The 20,363-nt window shown below is 35.1% G+C and overlaps 1 protein-coding gene across 5 annotated transcripts in view; it reads left to right on the top strand.

The window, feature by feature from the left end:
• LOC138713614 (uncharacterized) overlaps nt 1-18,401 on the top strand; it is a 31,296-nt gene extending 12,895 nt beyond the window's left edge. For 4 of the 5 annotated variants that reach the window (XM_069845843.1, XM_069845846.1, XM_069845845.1 and 1 more), the window contains exons 3-7: nt 3,222-3,310; nt 7,850-8,165; nt 12,995-13,098; nt 13,287-13,409; nt 16,022-18,401. In XM_069845843.1, coding sequence (XP_069701944.1) covers nt 3,222-3,310; nt 7,850-8,165; nt 12,995-13,098; nt 13,287-13,409; nt 16,022-17,110 — 1,721 coding nt within the window. In that variant the 3' untranslated portion in view covers nt 17,111-18,401. The remainder of the gene's footprint in view (nt 1-3,221; nt 3,311-7,849; nt 8,166-12,994; nt 13,099-13,286; nt 13,410-16,021) is intronic. The other variant, XR_011335946.1, reaches the window with a different exon arrangement.
• The last annotated feature ends 1,962 nt before the right edge of the window (nt 18,402-20,363 follow it).

Here is a 20,363-nt window from a genome sequence, read left to right as displayed (position 1 = left end):
TCAAAATTCAGACATCAAAGAAGAGACAGTAATTTTACTGACAGATTTTTCATAAAATTATGCCATCCCATACCAAAATGAAGTCATGGCAGTTCATTGGTCATGTATGGATGAATCCAGTGCTGTCATGGAGATCATACAGGGCATACATCATATGGGAACCTACAATTTTTTTAATTAATCATATGGGGAAAAGAAAATTTTGTCTGTACGGAGCCATACGGCATATGGGTGCCTAAGTTTTGTAAGCATGGATCTGTACAGATCTTAGATCATCTCTTGCTGTTCCTAATTTAGTTTGTTTGATGTTCATAAACAAAAATTGTCCACCTCTGCAGCGCTGGAATCCAGAATTATATAAAATAATGGTTGAAAAAGAAGAAGAGCTGCAAATACACACTCCAAGATTCATCGAGACAAGTGTGCATCTACTGTGGGGCTATATGGTGTATTCTTTAAATCAAGCTTGTTTTACAATTAAAATGTAAAGAAAAACAATTTCTTTACTTCTTCTTTAATATTAAAAAATAATTAAATGACAGTCGGAGAGATAGAGAGAGGAGAGTAAAATATATTTCAAGGGAGAAAACAAGAGTTGGGATGTATGGCCAAGAGAAAAATTACCATGAGATGTATGGCCAAGAGAAAAATTACCATGACAGCACTGGGTGAATCCAGAAATGCATGTAGTGTGTGTGTTGTTGCAAGACCTGAGGGGAAAAAGATCTTTGGGGAGGCCAAGACGTAGATGGAAGGATAATATTGAAATCGATCTTGAGGGAGGTGGGACATGATGCTAGGGACTGAATTAATCTTGCTCAGGATAGGGACCGGTGATGGACTTATGTGAGGGCGGCAATGAACCTCTGGGTTCTTTAAAAGCCATTTGTAAGTAAGTAAGAAAGATTGTAAACAATGAAAAAAAAAAATGTTATATAAAACTTTATGTTAAATCTCATGTTTTTACTTTTTCACACTTCTGACAATTTATTTATTAATTGTGACTGTAATCGTGTAGTTGGTAATCAATTACAAAATGTCCAACTCTGATAAGAAATGAAGAGGGTGTATATTATATTTATGTTCTTCAGTAGCGAAGCTCTAAGGTGTAAATAGGCCTTCTGGGTAGACTGAAGAAATCTGTTTATCTTGTATCTTTTTATACAGCAGAAGTTTCTCGGCTTTTCTATCAAAATTTTTGTGACACAGATCCTACAAGAAGATGATGACCACTCATTTTCACCTCCAAACAGAATACAGGTATAACAATATAACTTATTTGACTCAGAGCACCCTGTTAGTCAAGGATATTTCTTATATCATTAAAATTGAAATGTCCTATTTTGTCTTCCTTCATCTCCTATTTTAATATGTGACAGTAGTGTCGATCTCCTATCTTTGTAGGTTGGGTTAGGTAACAGTGGCTAGGGATGGGTTAGAGACGACTCTTTGCACGTCGGCTATACTGAGGCCTATTGTGCATCCAGAATTTATGGGATGAATGAGGATGAGTTGTACCAGCCCACTGGCTGCATGTGATCTCTCACTCGCTCACACAATGGGTGTCCCCTACTCCCTCGCCCTAAGTCCATACCGCCAAAGTGACCAAGCAGCACAGGATCCATTCCAACGGCCAAGGTGTCACAGCACCGTTGGAAGTGCTCTTAAGAAATGAATTCTAGGAGAGATATTGCAGAAGGCTGGGATCCCAGGGACGGTTGTGGAGAGGATGCCCCCTCCTGTAAGTGGACGAAGACATGCGTCTTGACCTGAGAATATATCTACGGAATGAGATGAAGAAGATGAATGATATGAAGTCTAAATTCTTTTTATACGTGAGAGGGGAACGGAAATGGACGATGGCAATAAAAATTTCAACCCAGCGTTTGCCTAAGTAACTGTGGAAAACCACGGAAAAACCACAGTCAGGTTGGTCGGTCCGGGAATTGAACCAGGACCTCCCGAATGCGTGTGACTGTAGCAATATTGGTTCGAACTTTGTTATTCTTGTTATTATAGTAAAGTGACTGAAGTTTTTTCATCTCATAAAAAAATTTAACTTGATATTTTGGTTACACAGAAGGGTAAACTGTATACTGTATATCTTTCTAATAATTTAGGAGTGTAAAAACTGTACTATTTACCCATCTGGATTTTTTAGGGGGATAAATCTTACTCCCTTACACCCCTCACCCTGTTGTTGCGCCACTGGTGATTGCATGGGTTTTTTTTTTTTTTTTTTTTTTTTTTTGTGGGTTATTGTGTGTATGAAATAAATAATTGAAGATCATTATGCCAGCATGTAGCATTATTAAGAGTTATTTTATTTGTATCGTTTATGCTATGTTGCGGGTTGCATTAGTCTATTGATGCTAAGGGTAATGGTACCGTAGTTGAAGTGGCATTGTGACTAACGAGGAAGACAGGCTACAGTGTGATGTTACATTCTTAGTCATAACATGGCCAATATTGAACAAGTTTATATATAAATGCACGTTTAACATGAGTTTAATATAGCAATTCCTTTGTTTTTTAGAACTTTGAACATATATTTACTGTATATTAGGGGATTGTCAAGATGGCCATGACTAGACCATGATAACCATGTGACTCCTATTCGCGCCATAATCTGTCTTTCTCGTTAACCACGAGTGGCATGTAACATCTGTACAGTAGTTTGACTCTTACTGCCTATATACAGGCAGTTGCTTACCCAAAAGCAGTTCACGACACACTATTGGTATGTTGCGAGTTGCATTGGCACACTCTGCTCAGGAGCAAGATGCGCAAAAAGTGCTTATTACAGAAATCGTACAGTAATGGATATTTTTCTCAAATAAGTGTCAACTTAAAACTTTCCACGTTAAACAAAAAATAAAGAAAGAATAAAAGAAAGGAAAAGTCTAATAATTTTGGAATACTGTTCACACATAATTTAATGCCCATAATGAATTTTGAAATATTTTTCTCAAATTCTCGTATGAATTTTTCATATAATAAATAAAATAATAATTGCCTACGGTACATGAAATGAACTTTACAGATGATGATTATGTAGCTACTGATGCACCAATAATAAATTATATGTTGTAAATAATAATTACTATATAAAAATGTTAAAAGTATAGGCTAAACATAGATTAATACATGGTGAAGAGTGTCATATTATTGGTAGAAAAATGCTGGAATCAATTATCTTACATTCCCTCTTTATTTTACAGAGAAATCGCTGCTTGGAAGAACAGATTCTGACAGCCATGCAGAAGAAAGGAAGTTCAGTTGTCATCTATGTTCTAAGTTATTTAAGAAGGTTATTACAAATCCTTTGTTTATTAAAATAGTAGGCTATTTTGATATTCTTAGTAATTAAGGTGTTTTGTTTTAGTGACAAAATTTCTTATTTTAGAAATGATACTTTACATATTGCAAGTAACATTATGTCTGAGAAATGCGAAATATCTAAAATACTGGTACCGAAACAGGGCTACTTTGCTCCAATATTTAACCAATTTAAAAGAAAACATAATAAATATAAAATAAATTGTTTAAAAATTTCACGAAGGTATCCATTGTTAAGTTTACTACGTTAGGTACTAACTTTGATTTCTTTCCTTTGATTTTGTAATTTAAATTTTTTTAATATGCACCCTTTTAAAAAGTGGAGCAAAGTAGCCCATATGGAAGGGTGACTTTTCTCCACTTTGAAAATCAGTGCTTTATAGAGCGAAAAATAACATGGAGTAAAGTCACATAATTTTTATTCATTGTAATTATGATCTCACTAATACAAAATATATAAATTGCTAGTTTCCATCAAATGATCAGTTTCCAGAGAAACACTGACCTACCACATAGCTTCTACAATGTACTAGGCAAGGCCCATAAAACCAATGCTTTTTTCTTAACGTGGAATGCTCTATAGTTATTTAAACTAAAAAATTCGAAATGGGAAAGCTTGTAACAATTGTTTTGCCAAAGCTGCAATTGTTTTTTGTAGCACTGAGCAGTGCTGTAGTTGGACCAGTATAGGCTGATATGCTGTACCGTCTAAAATAAAAACTCGCTGTTACCGTACCAGAAAAAAATATGGACTTGAAAATATATTAATTATGTTTAAATAATCCGTCTCGTGACCAGAATATTGTACGAAATGGAAATATAAAAATTGGAGATTTATCCTTCGAAGAGGTGGAAAAATTCAAATATCTTGGAGCAACAGTAACAAATATAAATGACACTCGGGAGGAAATTAAACGCAGAATAAATATGGGAAATGCGTGTTATTATTCGGTTGAGAAGCTCTTATCATCCAGTCTGCTGTCGTGAGGGCGGCAATGAACCTTCGGGTTCCTTAAAAGCCATTTGTAAGTAAGTAAGTAAGTAAGTTTAAATAATCCTTAATGGAGGATTTTAGTTATTTGAAAAGCATTTTGATTTCAATATATGGCATAAAAGTAGTGGCTGGCATCTCATATTCTTTGCTTAAGCGCTTGTCCATTCGTTGTTTTATCGAAAACCATGGTCTGGCATTTCAGGAGTGGTTGTGATTTGTTAATTTCAAGCTTGCATACCTCCGCCTTATTTCTATAACACTAACTTCATGGCATGGCGCCTCAAGAAATCTGCTACACTGATTCGCTAATTTCAAAACTTGCGTAGATGCCTTCGCATAACACTAATTTTATGATGTGGCGTCTCAAGGATTATGCTACACTGATTCATCAATTGAATCTCGAGTCCAGTTACATATTATACATTCTATTCCAATTTCAACTAAAGAATGTCAATGGGCATTCTGTAATGAACAATATCTGCACTGAGAAAAGGGATATTCTTCCATAACACTAATTTTATGATGTATGGCGCCTCAAGGATTATGCTACACTGATTCATCAATTGAATCTCGAGTCCAGTTACATATTATACACTCTATTCCAATTTCAACTAAAGAATGTCAATGGGCATTCTGTAATGAACAATATCTGCACTAAGAAAAGGGATATTCTTCCAGTAAAAGAGTTCTTAGGCTTTTGTTCCTAAAAAGTGTTGGATCACCAATGTCAGCGTTTAATTTCTTGCCTTATATGAAATTGTGGCTGCGGTCTGGAAGAAGGTCTGCAGAGGCGACTGTATGCCGAAGAAGTAACCTTGGAAAAGAAGTGCAGTACAAGTCCATACGGAGTCTAGTCTGACCAAGGAGATTTCAACAGTACCCTCTAAAATTTGTTTCCGACTACAACAATGGCACTGAGTAATATGTTTTTTTATGCGAAAAGAGATATTGAAAGCTATTGTTTCTATTGTAAAATCTTTAATTTCTAAAAGTGATGAAAGTCTGTATTTTGTATGAAGTACACTCTGACTAAAGTTACCAAAATAAGAATCATGCTTGTACTTTTGTTTTAGTTTCTTCAATTTCTTCACTTCAAATTTATTACAAGAAATATTAATAAAATTATTATCATAGGAAATAAGCAGAAACTCGAAATAGTTCAGTACCATAATAATCAACATTATTCTTCACATAATCTCATTCCAATATTGTGTAACAAATATTAAATCTAGACATATGATGGGGTAAGAATGAGATAGTCCAAAGCCACACTTTTACCAAAAACGGTTTTTTTTTTGTACGAGTTCATTTTTTACATATATGGCGAAGCTACTAATAATATATTATACAGTTTACTCAACAAATAACAGAAATACACACTGAAGAAGTTATGATATCGCATTCTGATAGCATTAAATTCTCAACTTTCAATATGCTCTCCTGTAAAGTTTTGTCTTTGTAGCTCAGGACTGTATCATTTTCACTTTTTCATAATTTTATTGTCAAATACTTGACTGTTGGCTGGTGGTGATGAACTTTTCATGCTATAATGTATTTTATGCCATACTAGCATTATAAACAGGTTGTTACTACATCGAATATCGTTCATAATAGCCTTATTATAGCACAGGTGCCTATAAAAACAATGAAGTATTTGCTATATGACGTACCGTAACGCTTGGATCAGGATGCATGTATCTCATCTGAATATCTTCTATGTGCGGGTAACAAGAAATCAAATGCAGGGCAGAAGGTAATGTATAATTTATTTCCAATCTTTAACAATTTTGTATCACTTTTGTAATATCACATAAAACAGTTCTGTGGTTCAGAGAAACTATATCAACAAGATAAAGGAGCATTTTGTAACATAACCTGCAAGGTCATCCATTACTCTTTACTCAATGCCAAGGCCAGGTGGAACTAATCGATATGAACATATGAAGACAATTTGTCAGCTATGGGATCTTGAATTGAATTTCTTTCATAAATTCTTTCCTACAATTTATAATGCTAAGATGCCATAAAGTGTTGTATTCAACTCGTGGATAATCTTATTATGACACTTGTGAAAATTTTCATAGTCACTATCGTTCATGTGACAAACATTTATTCATGCTATAATCATCAAGATTATCCACTTGTTGCATAAATAACTACAAAAGGTTGGATTAAAAGAAATGGCAACAGTTAGATATTTCTGACATGGCTTTATTCACAGGGGTACAACATTTACATACCTTCAATGTAGTCACCCCCTTACTTATCACCCTTTTGCTAAATGTTTGGAAGGCATCGTACACCATCAGCGCGTCCATCTTTATTGATGTTTCATATTGACCTCCCTACAGCTTGGATAAGTTCATCTCTGGTATTGTACCGGGTCCCTCGCAGTGGTTCTTTCACGTTGACGAAGAGATCGTAATCGCATGGACACATATCAGGTGAGTGCGATGAATGTTCCAGAATCTTCCGTTGACAGCAGCAGTGGTGTGACTCCTTGCATTGTCATGAAGAATGATGGGATTCTGTACCACCAAGTACCGTCGTTTTCTCCTGAGTGCTGGACGATGGTGGTGCTGCAAGAACCTGCAGTAGTAGTCCGTGTTTACATCTGCCTTGGAGGTACAGCGTGGTGCAGTATTACCCCATCAATGTCATATGCCACAATGAACATCACCTTCACAGCACTTTGTGTAGGGCGCACTTTCTTTGGACGAGGAGAACCGGGATGCTTCCATTCATTTGATTGGCATTTCAAGTTTGGTTCATATGAGCGAGTCCAGGTTTCGTCCATAGCGACGATTCATCCCAGAAAGTCGTCACCTCCTCTTTGGTACCGGTCCAACAAGGTCTGTGCGACTGCACCCTGGAAATTTCATGGGGTATCCAACGCGCTGCAATTTTGCGGTAACCAGAATGTCGTGCAGAATGTTGAGCACAGTTTTGTGACATACTCTTGACTTCCGCTGCTAACTCACGCGCAGTTCATCGGCGATCAGCATCGAACAGGTAAGCAAGGAGTTGAACTGTGTTGTTCTCCATGTGGAGTTATTCTGTTGGAGGTTGTCCTGAACAGCATCCCTGCCTTCTCGGAACGCTTTAACACTTCGTGCCACTGTGATCACCACATGTTTCACGCAGTCCCTGAAAACATTCTTGTGCACTACGACCTCATGCCATGTCAATTTTGATCCAAGAACGTTGCTCTAGTTTTGTAAACATGGTCTTAGGGTGCTCGCACTATCCCTATGAAAGTCAATGTTCTACCACTGCAGTAGATTGACAGAGTACTGTCGCCACTGGCTGCACTAACTCATCTAACAGTCCTTGTTCATGTCCACACAGCAGGCAGCTCTTGAACGTACCATCGTAATGTGACAGCAGTGTTGCCATAACTTTTTATCCAACCCTTGTATTACACTTTCGAATATTTATTGTCTCCTTTGTAAAATTTACATTTTATTAGTTATTCAGTATAATGTTTTCAACAACGATAATATAATCCTGTTTCAGGAGCAGCACCTCACTCAGCACCTGAAGACACACGAAGGAAAACAATGGGAGTGCGATGTTTGTTGCAAGCTTTTCACAACGAAATACTTCCTCAAGAAGCATAAACGTCTTCACACTGGGGAAACACCCTACAGTTGCGACACCTGTGGTAAAACATTCACTTTCCAGCAGTCATATCACAAGCATCTATTGTATCACAGTGATGACAAACCTCATGTGTGCACTGAATGTGACAGGGCCTTCAAGGAGCTGTCAACATTACATAATCACCAACGAATTCATACTGGGGAAAAGCCATTTGCCTGTGAGACATGTGGTGAGTAGTATTTATTCTCTACTTGATATTTTATGTGAACATAAAAGCCATCAGATGTTCGCAGTAGTCAAGTGGTAACCATCTCTCAATTAGAATACAATCCTGCAGAGAACAATGCGTTTTTAAGGGAGATAAGAACCCTTAGCATGGTTCCTTTCATAATGGAATTACTAAAGCTGGAAGTATCGTGTTTTATGTGCAACATGTAAGAGAGACCTTATGAATACTACAGACGTGGACAAATTATTAGACTAAATTAATTATATGTTCAACGAAGCTGTATTTATCGGTAGAAATAATGAACAAAAATGTATTTTGCACAGAAATAATGAACAGAAAATTGAGTCTTGAGGTTACTAATATTTTCTGAACATTCCCTTATTCTTTATTAACACGTTCATTTTCTCAGGAATGCTGCAAACCAAAGTTTGATACTTTCTTTGAATATCACCGTCATTTAGCCAGATATTAGACGGTGCTTAAATGAGTCCATGTTTTGTTGTAAGCCTCTTTTTATTCACATTTTTCTTCAGTAAAGATCACAGATTTTCAATTTCATTCATGTCCGGTCTTCTTGCAGGCCATGGGAGAATATCTTCTGCAGTATATAATTAAAATACCAGTAGTACCAACATAACCAGAAAAAAATATACTTAACCATTGGAAAAATATACCACAAGATGTAAATAATCATATTTACAACAATAGAGACTCTGTGAATTATACTGATAGTTGATATGACGAATTATATTATGTTTCCAAGAAAACGTTTTAGTCTAATAATTTGTCCACGTCTGTATACGCCTACTATCGATGCTTCATCTGCAGGGTTTGTGAACTTGTAGAAAGGAACCTTTGCATCAATGCTATGATCTCATTTCTTTTTCCATAATTTCAACATCACAGAATACTACATGATCACAGGTCTACAGAGATATATCTTTGCAAAGCAGTGCACTTGGGTAAGGAATGGCAGTGAATTTTACCTGCAGTTCTCTCATTCAGGGGTATTTTATATATAATAAATTTACAACAAAGAACCCTGGTACTAACAGAATTCCAATCTTGTACTTTCCAAACATTTGTGGTAACATTTAATTTGGCATGTTTCATAACTATTGATACATGATGATTTAACTAGAAATTAATATTATATATGTGTTTTGTTGCATGTTTTCAGATCTGAACAGAGCACTACTTGTTGCTTAACAACCAGTATTTGATGTTTTGGATTAACAGAATGCATATTTGTATACATAACCTGAAGTGTGCCGCATACTAACATGTGCTGTAAAAATGGTAAGTGAGATAAAACCAGAATGGTGATATTCTTATTCTTTAATATTGATAAACGCTATTCTGATTTCGATATTAAAATAAAATTGAAATATGTATTATCATTCAATTTGTTAAAGTTTTAGTTAGATCTATACTCATGCACAGTGGCACATCGACTGTAAAGGTGGGGGGGATAAGAGAGCTCAAGCCGCATCGCAGAATCAGATTTTTATTCTGTACATTACCAGTAAAATGGAAATAATTTTTCATTCTCAAGTTAAGTTCCCATACTTTCATTTCTGCAAGCGATTTTAGTGATAACTTACTTACAAATGGCTTTTAAGGAACCCGGAGGTTCTTTGCCATCCTCACGAAAGTCCACCATCGATCCCTATCCTGTGCAAGACTAATCCAGTCTCTATCATCATATCCCACCTCCCTCAAATCCATTTTAATATTATCCTCCCATCTACGTCTCGGCCTCCCCAAAGGTCTTTTTTCCTCCGGCCTCCCAAGTAACACTCTATATGCATTTCTAGATTCGCCCATACTTGCTACATGCCCTCCCATCTCAAACATCTGGATTTAATTATGTCAGGTGAAGAATACAATGCGTGAAGTTCTGCTTTGTGTAACTTTCTCCATTCTCCTGTAACTTCATCTCTCTTAGCCCAAATATTTTCCTAAGAACCTTATTCTCAAACACCCTTCATCTCTGTTCCTCTCTCAAAGTGAGAGTCCAAGTTTCACAACCATACAGAACAACCGGTAATATAACTGTTTTATAAATTCTAACTTTCAGATTTTTTTGACACCAGACTAGATGACGAAAGCCTCTCAACCTAATAATAACAGGCATTTCCCATATTTATTCTGCGTTTAATTTTCTCCCAAGTGTAGTGATACCTTAGTGATGTTAATAATTTAGCACTCTTTGAGTGTTGACAGCTCTATATATTCTAACTGAAAGCATTTGCAACATACTATAGCGCAACGATATAGTTAAGCCACTCATGGCAGTGGCCTCATTGTGCCCTTGACCTCTTAGACATTCTGTGTTGTTATTACACTCTTTTAGTCCATCCAATTGTTTGTGCTAAACTTTCACCTTTTACATTCTCTAAAGGTATAAATTGTAAAAAGACATGTATATATGGCCTACCCTTTCAAGTAATCATCTTTCTCATACCACACACAGAGAAAAAATTGTTCAACAAAAGCACATCACTAGTCTCATCTGAAATAATTGAGAAACATCTTGCACTGTTCTCATCTCAAACTGTTTTTCTTTTAATTACTGAATTACATGAATTTCGATGGTTTGTATGAGATATGAAAACAGAGTTGTCTCGTGTGCCAAATGTACGATAAATTCATGCAAACGATTATGTTTAGCAGCCAAAAGATTCTATGATTTTTTTTGGGGTATTACAACTTACACAGGTAGCATTTATACCACAACTCAAATAAATGGTTCGTTAACACAGTCTCCTACATTTACGCGAGTTCTTAGAATAGCTATGAAATTTTCTTCATTCTCGATTGGGGATTTAGTTATATCAAACTCACCACGGTCTCTATGGCTACGTAATGGCAGACTATCGTCTACATAGTATGATTGTTTCGATCATTGGCTTGATTTTTTTCCTGTTTTCCAAAGCCAGAGTTCTCTCTCTTTCGACCAATATTTAAATCAATAGACAATTTCTTTCTAGACATTATATCTACAAAGTCACGTGCTTTCAATGTGGCAGTGATATGATACTGTGATTATGAGGGTGCAAGAAGATTTGATTTTATGTAGGCTAAGTCCCTTTCTTTGAAAAAAATTGTAACAAATGAAATTAATATTCAAACTAAATTTAGCTATACATTATGTGCTCTGAAGGTAACTAACATTACAAGTACAGTATATTATCTGAAGCTCCCCTCCCTCCCCGCCTTACCCCCCAAAACCAAATTCTGGGTGCACCCTTGCTCATGCACATATTTCCCTCTGACACTGATGAACTTATACTTCTCCTCTCTCATGCCTTGAATTACGACCTCTTATATATTTATATTTAACATGTTAATTTCAAGCTATTTTCACACTCTATTTTCAATTTGTTTTTTTTTTCTATTTTGTTTCAGTTTTTAATAAGAGTATTTCCTTTTCCTTGTTTATGTTTTATAAATTATTATCGATTGTCAATCTTGGACATTGTAATTGGGCTTTGCCTGTTATATTCAATACCTAAATAAATGAATGAATACGCAGGCAGGCAGACAGACAGACAGATAGAGATGATGACATTCTCCCAATGGCTGGCAGAAGTTCTTTCTTTCAGTCATCAACCAATCCTTTTGAAGATGATGTCGAATAATAGTTTTAGCTGTATGGTAAGAGTGAAGTAATATAATTCATTGTATTTTCTTACGCCATGGAATTACAAGAAATGAAGTGATTGACTTTTTGGTAAAAAGGACAACGAACATACAACAAAGTAAAAATACACAATATCATTTCAAACCTAAAGCTTTGAATAAAAATGGAATTAAAGTCTAATGTAAAGAGGAATTGAATAGGTCTGAACCACTCTATTGGAAAATAGAAGTATCGTTCCTACTTTCCCAAAATGCATTATTACTATTACACTTATCAAGCCTACTTTGCCCCTCACCTCCGCAAAATAAATAACTACAGACTACACACCACAATTCACACTCTGCAAACAGTCTGAATCCATCATTATTTACTCACCTGTTCAGCAATTAACAAGAAAGCAGACCTCCCATCTCCACTGGCAAAATATGATTGGGATGTTCATAGGAAGTCAAAGCTCAAAAGAATTAGCAAACAACGTAATTCTTAATGAGTCTGGTGCAGAATTACTTAAATCGCTGAGAACAATTCTATACTGTGCAGTAAAAGGGCATGTCATAAATTGTAAGTTTTTAGGAGAGCAAAAGCAAAGTTTGAAACGGGGACCAATAATTTGTGATGGACTAGAAAACTGATGCCCTATGTCATTATGAAAGATGATAGACATACTGTATGTCCTTTATACCTTCTGAAGAAGTACATTTTCTGTAATCACATAGAAATCATAACTCAAAACCGCTAATGTTTGAGTTACGCCCTTTTTAAAGCGCACCATAGAATTTTTCATAATGGGGGAGAAAGAAAGCGTATCTTTTTTAGACTAAGTTACCCAAAATTATGAAATCTTGTGTGAATATCATGACATTCAAGAGTATCAATGTGAATGAAAACCATCAACTAGTTAGTTTTCAGATTAGGATTGTTTCGCTTTCTCGTGTTGAGTGACTCTATTTGCGTTATCTAGTAGCTATTAAATATCGAATTTTCGATCATCAATTCTATCAATTAAAATTCTTTACAAATAAATTATTGTGACCTCTCGCTTAACTGTCAGATTTATTATTTACTAATCTCCTATTAAATGTAATATAATTATCTTATATAGCCCTACTGCCCATTTTACTTTTTCCTGGGTAATGAAATAATTAGTATTTTCCTTAAAACAACTAATATTATTTGGTTCCAGGAAAGTGTTTCCGTCAGAGAGTATCATATCTTGTTCATCGAAGAATCCACACAGGTGCCATGCCTTATAAGTGTACAGCGTGTGGCAAAAGCTTCCGTTATAAGGTAAATTATCAGATGAGGTTCTTTTGACATAGCCCTAAGAATTGACATAATAGTACTAAAATATTGCGCCAAGAATAATAGTACTGAAATATTGCGCCAAAAAGCTTTTGTAAAATCAATGTTTATATATGTGAAAAATTAAGTTAAATTATACACTGTGTAGTTGTCAATAGTACTTTGATCTGCAGGTGAGTCAGCGCACACACAAATGCCCATCGCAACCTCCAGGTACAGTTGTGAGGCAATCTGGGGAACTGGTGAAAAAACTACTGCAGGAAGCCCAGCAGAAACAAATACCAAGTAATTTAAAGGTATGGAAAGATTAGTGAAAACAGAAGTCAAGCGTGAACAATGGACTTACGTATACAATTTAATAATACTTATTGTTTACTCAAGATGAAGTGAATTTCTTGAATTGATAAAAAGTTCTGTCAATATTTCTGTGTACATTAAGCTAATATAAGTTCATCATCATTTGAGTGCATATGACAGACAAGCAAGTTACTTTAATAACACAGTCTTAAGCAGTTACAGATTTTATAAACAGAATACAGTAATTAAAATCACTTGCTAAGATAACTACACCAATGAATATCATGTCGAAATGTTTCTTTGTGTAACTGTAATTGCTAATCCCTTTCCACATCTTTGTCCCACAATATCTGCACAATGGACGCAAATACAACACCATCGCCACTGATGTTAGAAGCACTCTGGTGATTGTCGACTTATATTAGTAACCCACTATCCTAATTTTAGGACCACGAGCATCCACGACCACGACTCTGTTTCCTTTCTTCAAATTTCCAATAACAGTAACATTGATAAATTAGCCAGTTTCCCATTCAACACTACTGTTGAAGTTCTTGACACTGTTTCAGACAACACAGGAAACACAAGGCTGAAAACACCCAGACTTTTTAACAATGATAATGATAATAACAATAACTAAGCCATCGGCATAGCTCAGTTGGCTGAGGCACTTGCCTGCCAATCCGGAGTTGCGCTCGGGCGTGGGTTCGATTCCTGCTTGGATTTTTTTCGAGGTTTTCCCCATTCCTAAGGAGAATGTCAGGTAATCTATCCTTTCAGACATGATTATGATATAAGATGTATGTGTGGAGACCCAAAGTCTAGTATAATATACCTGCCTTTGTGTCCTAACTGTAACCTGCAGGATTTTTTCAGCATTTTCCTTCATGTCAGTGACTTTTTTTGAAGTGTGGAAATTATATTGAACTTGAAAAATAAAACAAAAAATGACTCAGGACTCTATATCGAATCCTTGGCCTCATCTCGTCAAATACCATCTCGTTATCACAATCTTGATGCTGAATAACTGAGTAGTTGATACAGAGTCGTTAAATAACCAACTATAAAAATAACAGGAATGGTAGTAGTAGTAGTAGTAGTAGTAGTAGTAATAATAATAATAATAATAATAATAATAATAATAATGACAACAATAGACAGACATATAGATTTATTTGTTCCATAATATTCTTACAGTTGCTTTACAGAACATGGCCAAATCTTATGTTTAGCATATAAAATTCAAATGTGAAATACAGAATTATTACCTTAATAACAACATATTATATAGTGCAATATGGTTACCATTTAATAATGTATGAAATATACACAGAGAATATTATTACATTAATATTTACACAGTAATATGAAATATTGAGAATTCATATAGGCTACCTACAGAATAGAAAATGTGAAATATTAAGTAATTTTTTTTAGTTTTACCTTATATAATGCAGGATTTTGGTTATGATTTTTAACGTCCTTAGGAAGACTATTGAATTTTTATTGCCATGTAATGCAACTCCCTTTTGATAGCATGATAAATTTGACGATGGTGTATGAAAATTATTCTTTCTGCGAGTATTTATACTATATATGGTTGATTTAGTTGGTAAATTTTCTTTATTACATAAGAGGAAGTCTACTAAAGAGTATAATATGTAGTGATAGGTTAAGGTCAGAATTTGCAATTAAAAAAAATTATCTACACTATTCTCTAGACTTTGCTCCAACTATTATTCTAATTGTCCTTTTTTATAGTGAGAATTTTTACTGTCTGGAGAATTTGTCAAAAAATATTATTCTGTAAGACATAATGGAATGAAAATAAGCAAAATATGTAGTCTTTAAGATAATAATGTTTAGAAATTGCTGGAATGAAAATAAGCAGAATATGTGGTCTTTAAGATACTGGTACCGGTACTACTGTTTAGAAATTGCTGTAATGACTTAATCACGAGACATGTTGGGCTAATTTCGGGGGTTAGCCTATAACAATAACTATTATAACAACACTAACAATAATAATAATAATAATAATAATAATAATAATAATAATAATAATAATAATAAATTTATAGTTTCCTGCTAACAGTCGAACCTGAGTTCTTTTGATTTATAACCGGAACTGGAACCACTGTCTCTGGAGTCACAACAAAAAGTAGTTTTGAATACCTGTTAGGCATAATTCTGATAAACTTATTCAAGAAGGCAAGGTGACACATGTGAAGCAATAACTGATAAAACATTATTGACTTACTAACTAGCTTTCCATCTTGCAGAACTGGACTTAAATTACAGGCGAGTCCAGATAGAAAATACACACAGAAACAGTGATGAGAAGATTCACTCTGGATATTCCCTTTTTCCTAGCTATAATTCCACCAATTTTCCATTATTACAACAATATAATTTATTTCTTATGAGAAAGTGCGCGACTTTACCAGTCTGCAATGCAAATATACTAGGCTTATAGTAGAGATTTCGTATCTGACCAGCACTTAAACAAACAGCAGATTAAGAGAGGAAGGAACAGTGACTTAATAATGTGGTTATTAAATAGTGTGAACTTCCCTGTATGTTCAATCTCTTTGAGTTTATCTTTTTGCAGGTACTGCCTGATCAGAAATACGTGGCTAATGATGAAAGAAGCAAGACAGATGAAGATCAACAATCACTAACAACTCAAAATATGTCTAACGAATCACATGCACAAGATCAACATCATCAATATGATGAAAATCAGTTTACAATAATATTAGGTAGTGAACCTATTTTTCCTTCAGGGCAAATTCTAGTAACATCCAATTCTTTGTATAATTCAAGTACATCTCCTGTACACAAATTTTTCAACAGTGTGAGTGACAGTACAAAAGCGACTCTAACCACACACACAGAGAATTTAATAGATAAAACTGGAGAGGCTGTCTCATTGCCGAGAAAAATAGATATGTATTCTGGGCAAAAACAACAAATATATACTGTTGCAATGGAAACATCAGGAGTCGAAAAGGATAAGCAAAAGTCAGGAGATACGTTGCAAAATAGAAATAATAATTCTGGTGACTGTAACGTGAAAGAAAATGAATACGAATTACCGAAGGTTACAAGAAATTGTAATCAGAATCCATCTTCAAACCCAGTAAGAGAACATGAAACATTTCTTACTAAAGATGATGGTAAATACAGTAGTTTGGTTACAGGGAAGAAATTAGGTATGAATTTATCACTTATAAAAGAAAAGAAGCTTTGTATGTCAGACAATTGTGTAAAATCTTCTATTTGTAATTCAACGGATTTTTGGAAGACATCACACACATCAGAAGGTCATTCGGATCTTGTAGTGGAAACAACAGACTTTTTTACAATGGTAATGTCACCTTCGATAAAAAGCTTACCATCACCCTCTGAAAAATTAAAGCACTTATCCCTATCATCTCCTGTAAGTAACTTACTCAATTATGAAGATGATGGTATGTACAATTTCCTTCTCAACTCTGATGAAACAGCACATCATAATGAAACAGAAACTAAGGATAATACTAATTTCAGTACTGATAACACTCTTAAAAACAACAATAAGGGAGTGCAAGACTGTATTCATACACATGCTACAAACAGTGGAGTTGATTCTGTACCTCTTCAAACAATCAATGAAGAATCTCTGAAGCAACTATTATACGGCTCTACTAGCTCCTGATAAATTTTTTCACTTTTACTTGACATACAAGGGATAATCAAAAGTTTACAGAACCAGCTCATAGCACACTAATGGAGTATAGTTTGAAGATCTTACGAGAAGTAATGTGAGCTTAAAGCATGTGCCATATGGCATCACATTAATCATGTCACAGTTGTGATCAAAGTGGCTAACAAGAAAGACAGGCTACGGCGTGATGTCACATTCTTAGTCATAACATGGCCAACATTGAACAAGTTTATATGTAAATACACGTTTAACACGAGTTTAATATAGAAAATTCTTTGTTTTTTAGAACTTTGAACATGTATTTATATTAGGCAATTGTCAAGATGGCAATGACTAGACCATGATAATCACATGACTCCAATTCGTGCCGAAGCCTGTCTTTCTTGTTAGCGATGTGTGATCAAGATGTTCTGCATTACTTTGGTGATGCTTTACATCAATAATGATGGAAGGTATGCGCTAACAATATGTCTGCATCAAATCAACGGTTCAGAGCAATATTATCGTAAGTATCACTGTTGACGCCGCTAGATATGATAGTATTGCTCTAACACGTCGAAATTTTGTTTTTGTTGAAAAAGAAAGGAGCGTGGCTGCTCGTGAGGATGAAATGAGTGGGGGGAGGGGGGATCACACATGCGGGGGTCGGACAAACAAAAAAAATATTACATTGAAATAAACATGCATGGATACCTGGAAATTTACTTCTTCATATAAGGTCCACTCTTCTCTCCTTGAGAGTAGCAAATTGCTCTATAAATTTCTTGTTGAATTCTGCAATGTTACAAGCCACCTTCTTCTTCAGGGAAAGCATAGCCAATGCTCTCAGTCTTTCTGAAAATTTTTTGTTCTCTTCAGTGTAGAAAGACAGCGTTCACATTTAAGTGTTGTCATTGGTATGGTAACGATTATTTTTAATACACTGGCAGTTTCAGAGAAAGTACGCAACATGTTCTGTAAGAAGTTGAACAGAGCTGGGGCACGGCCAAGATGCAGTCCAGTTCGTAATCTGCCATTACCCACTATACAGATCTTATATTTTATTTCTGCCTCTGTGCAAAGTCACATTTACTATGGGGAGGAGAGAAAGGAAGAGCTTGTAATGCTTTTTGATACGGTGATGCCCACGGCTAAGATAAGCCATTTGAAATTTAACTGTCACTGACTGGCAGAGATATAATAGAACATCTGTACAATGATTACAAATTAACAACGAATATGACGAACATATTGTAACAGATATCTGTTTCACATTTTTTAGATTAAAATATAATATTATTAATTGTTCAGCCATCATTCCAATACCATTATTTTCCTAACTAACCCATCTGTCCTATTTATGGCGTATTTTATGGTAAACACCCCACTTTCACAATAAGGTTAAAATTATTTTGTTTTCATGAAGATATCTTTAGATAGTTTTTGGTATCTCTTTATAGCTTTATATCAGGTACAAAATACTCTTCTAAAATCACATTTCAGTTATAGTCCCATCACTCTAATTTCCGGCAGCCAATCACATTGCAGGTCGGCTACATTTAAACGTGTGTCTTGTGATTCGCTGATGAAGATGTTAAGCATTTCCTAAGGCTGGATAAATACTTAATATAATCGCCCGCCATTTTGGCTCTTTCGTTGGCGTTCGCAGAAAGCACACGAGGATGTTATTTGCCACTCAATTATTTGCTGAATTACAGTGCGTTTGATTTATTATCATAGGAGCTACGACATGATAATGTTTAACGGTGTGGAAAATAGATCCCTTGTCTGATAGCTCGGCAACGAAAGAACAAAAATGGCGAACGATACTACCTACCTAGACTTCCTAAGACGTAAGAAAGGAGGAGGAGTCACGCCGGGAATAACAGCGTTGCGACTATAGAGCTTTTACCTTCTCTTCTTACCTAATTTTAACTCTAAAGAGAAATTTTTCTAATTTATTCTGATTGCTAGAACATGATAATAATAATATTAACAGGCTTTTCCTTAAGACACTCGAAACTCTCCTCACAGCTACCGAAACATTAACACAATCTTCAATGCTGGCATGTTATTTATTTTTTATTTTCAACTGTCCTGTAACTTGTGGGGTTGCCTTACAACAAAGCATAACAACAATAATAATTCATCAAATAAATAACATGAAGTAGTTCATGAATTAGTAACTGAAGGCTGGCGACCAGATGTTTCACAACTGGTCTGAACATTTTTCCACCATCCAGTGTATTCCTGGAAAATTGACTACCTGATAAAAGCAGTGCTACAATGCGCAATGTGAAAGCCACCTCCCACTACTGATGTCTTTGAACTCAAGCTTTAGTGTGTCTCCTTATGGTCATTTGCCAACACCTATTGGTCACAATATTCCTGTGACCGAAATGTCTTTTCAAGATGCAGTGTTCTCCAACTAGAATATATCCAGCAGAAGACTATTGGAAACTATACTATTATACATTGCTCCTTCGGTCACAGCTTTTGACTGAGCAAGCAATAATTCATATTCCACTTTAGTTTTCAATAGGAATCATAATATATGGCAGGCCTTATACATTTATTTGTAGGCTATGCTATGAAGACTGTCAATTTGAAGTATTTAGCATAATTTATTAAAATGTAACTTAAGGATTAAAAATAAAAAAAATATATATATATAAAAAGAACATAGTAGGTTATTTTCTATGGGAGCACACATGACAGTGTGCTCTTATGGCCCAGTCACCTCTGAATAGGAGATGAGAAGTAGGAAATACTAGAACAAAGAATTCTGTCTGAATATCAGTATAAAACATGTGCTGAAGTTTGTGCGTCCCATTCTCATGAAATAAAAGACGAAACCAATCACGTGAATACTGTCGGTTTACAAGCATAACACGTAAGTAAAAAATATTACTTCTGAGAAAAAGACGTATATAATGTACATAATGTATGTGTATAAACTTAGAATTTGAAAATAAAAGACACATAAAGAGAAAAAACTTACTAAAAATAATATTTTGAAAATTCATTTTTGTCAAGAACTTTCAAACTCCTTTTTCTCAGAAGTAATATTTTTTACTTAATGTGTCTTGCTTGTAAACAGGCGATATGTTACGTGATCTTCCTTTCTCTCGAAGACCATCACTGTTGAAGTTGTCTACAGATACAGACGTCAATTAATCCTTTCTGCTCGAATGAGCCCATTTAGAATTGCTAACATTTCTATAATCTCTGACTCGTATGATTTGCCTGATGACTCCAATTGGTA

This window comes from Periplaneta americana, chromosome 14 (genome assembly GCF_040183065.1).
Source record: "Periplaneta americana isolate PAMFEO1 chromosome 14, P.americana_PAMFEO1_priV1, whole genome shotgun sequence".
NCBI lineage: Eukaryota > Metazoa > Arthropoda > Insecta > Blattodea > Blattidae > Periplaneta > Periplaneta americana.
Note: the sequence above shows the minus strand (reverse complement) of the source record. Positions and strands in the feature narration are given on the sequence as shown.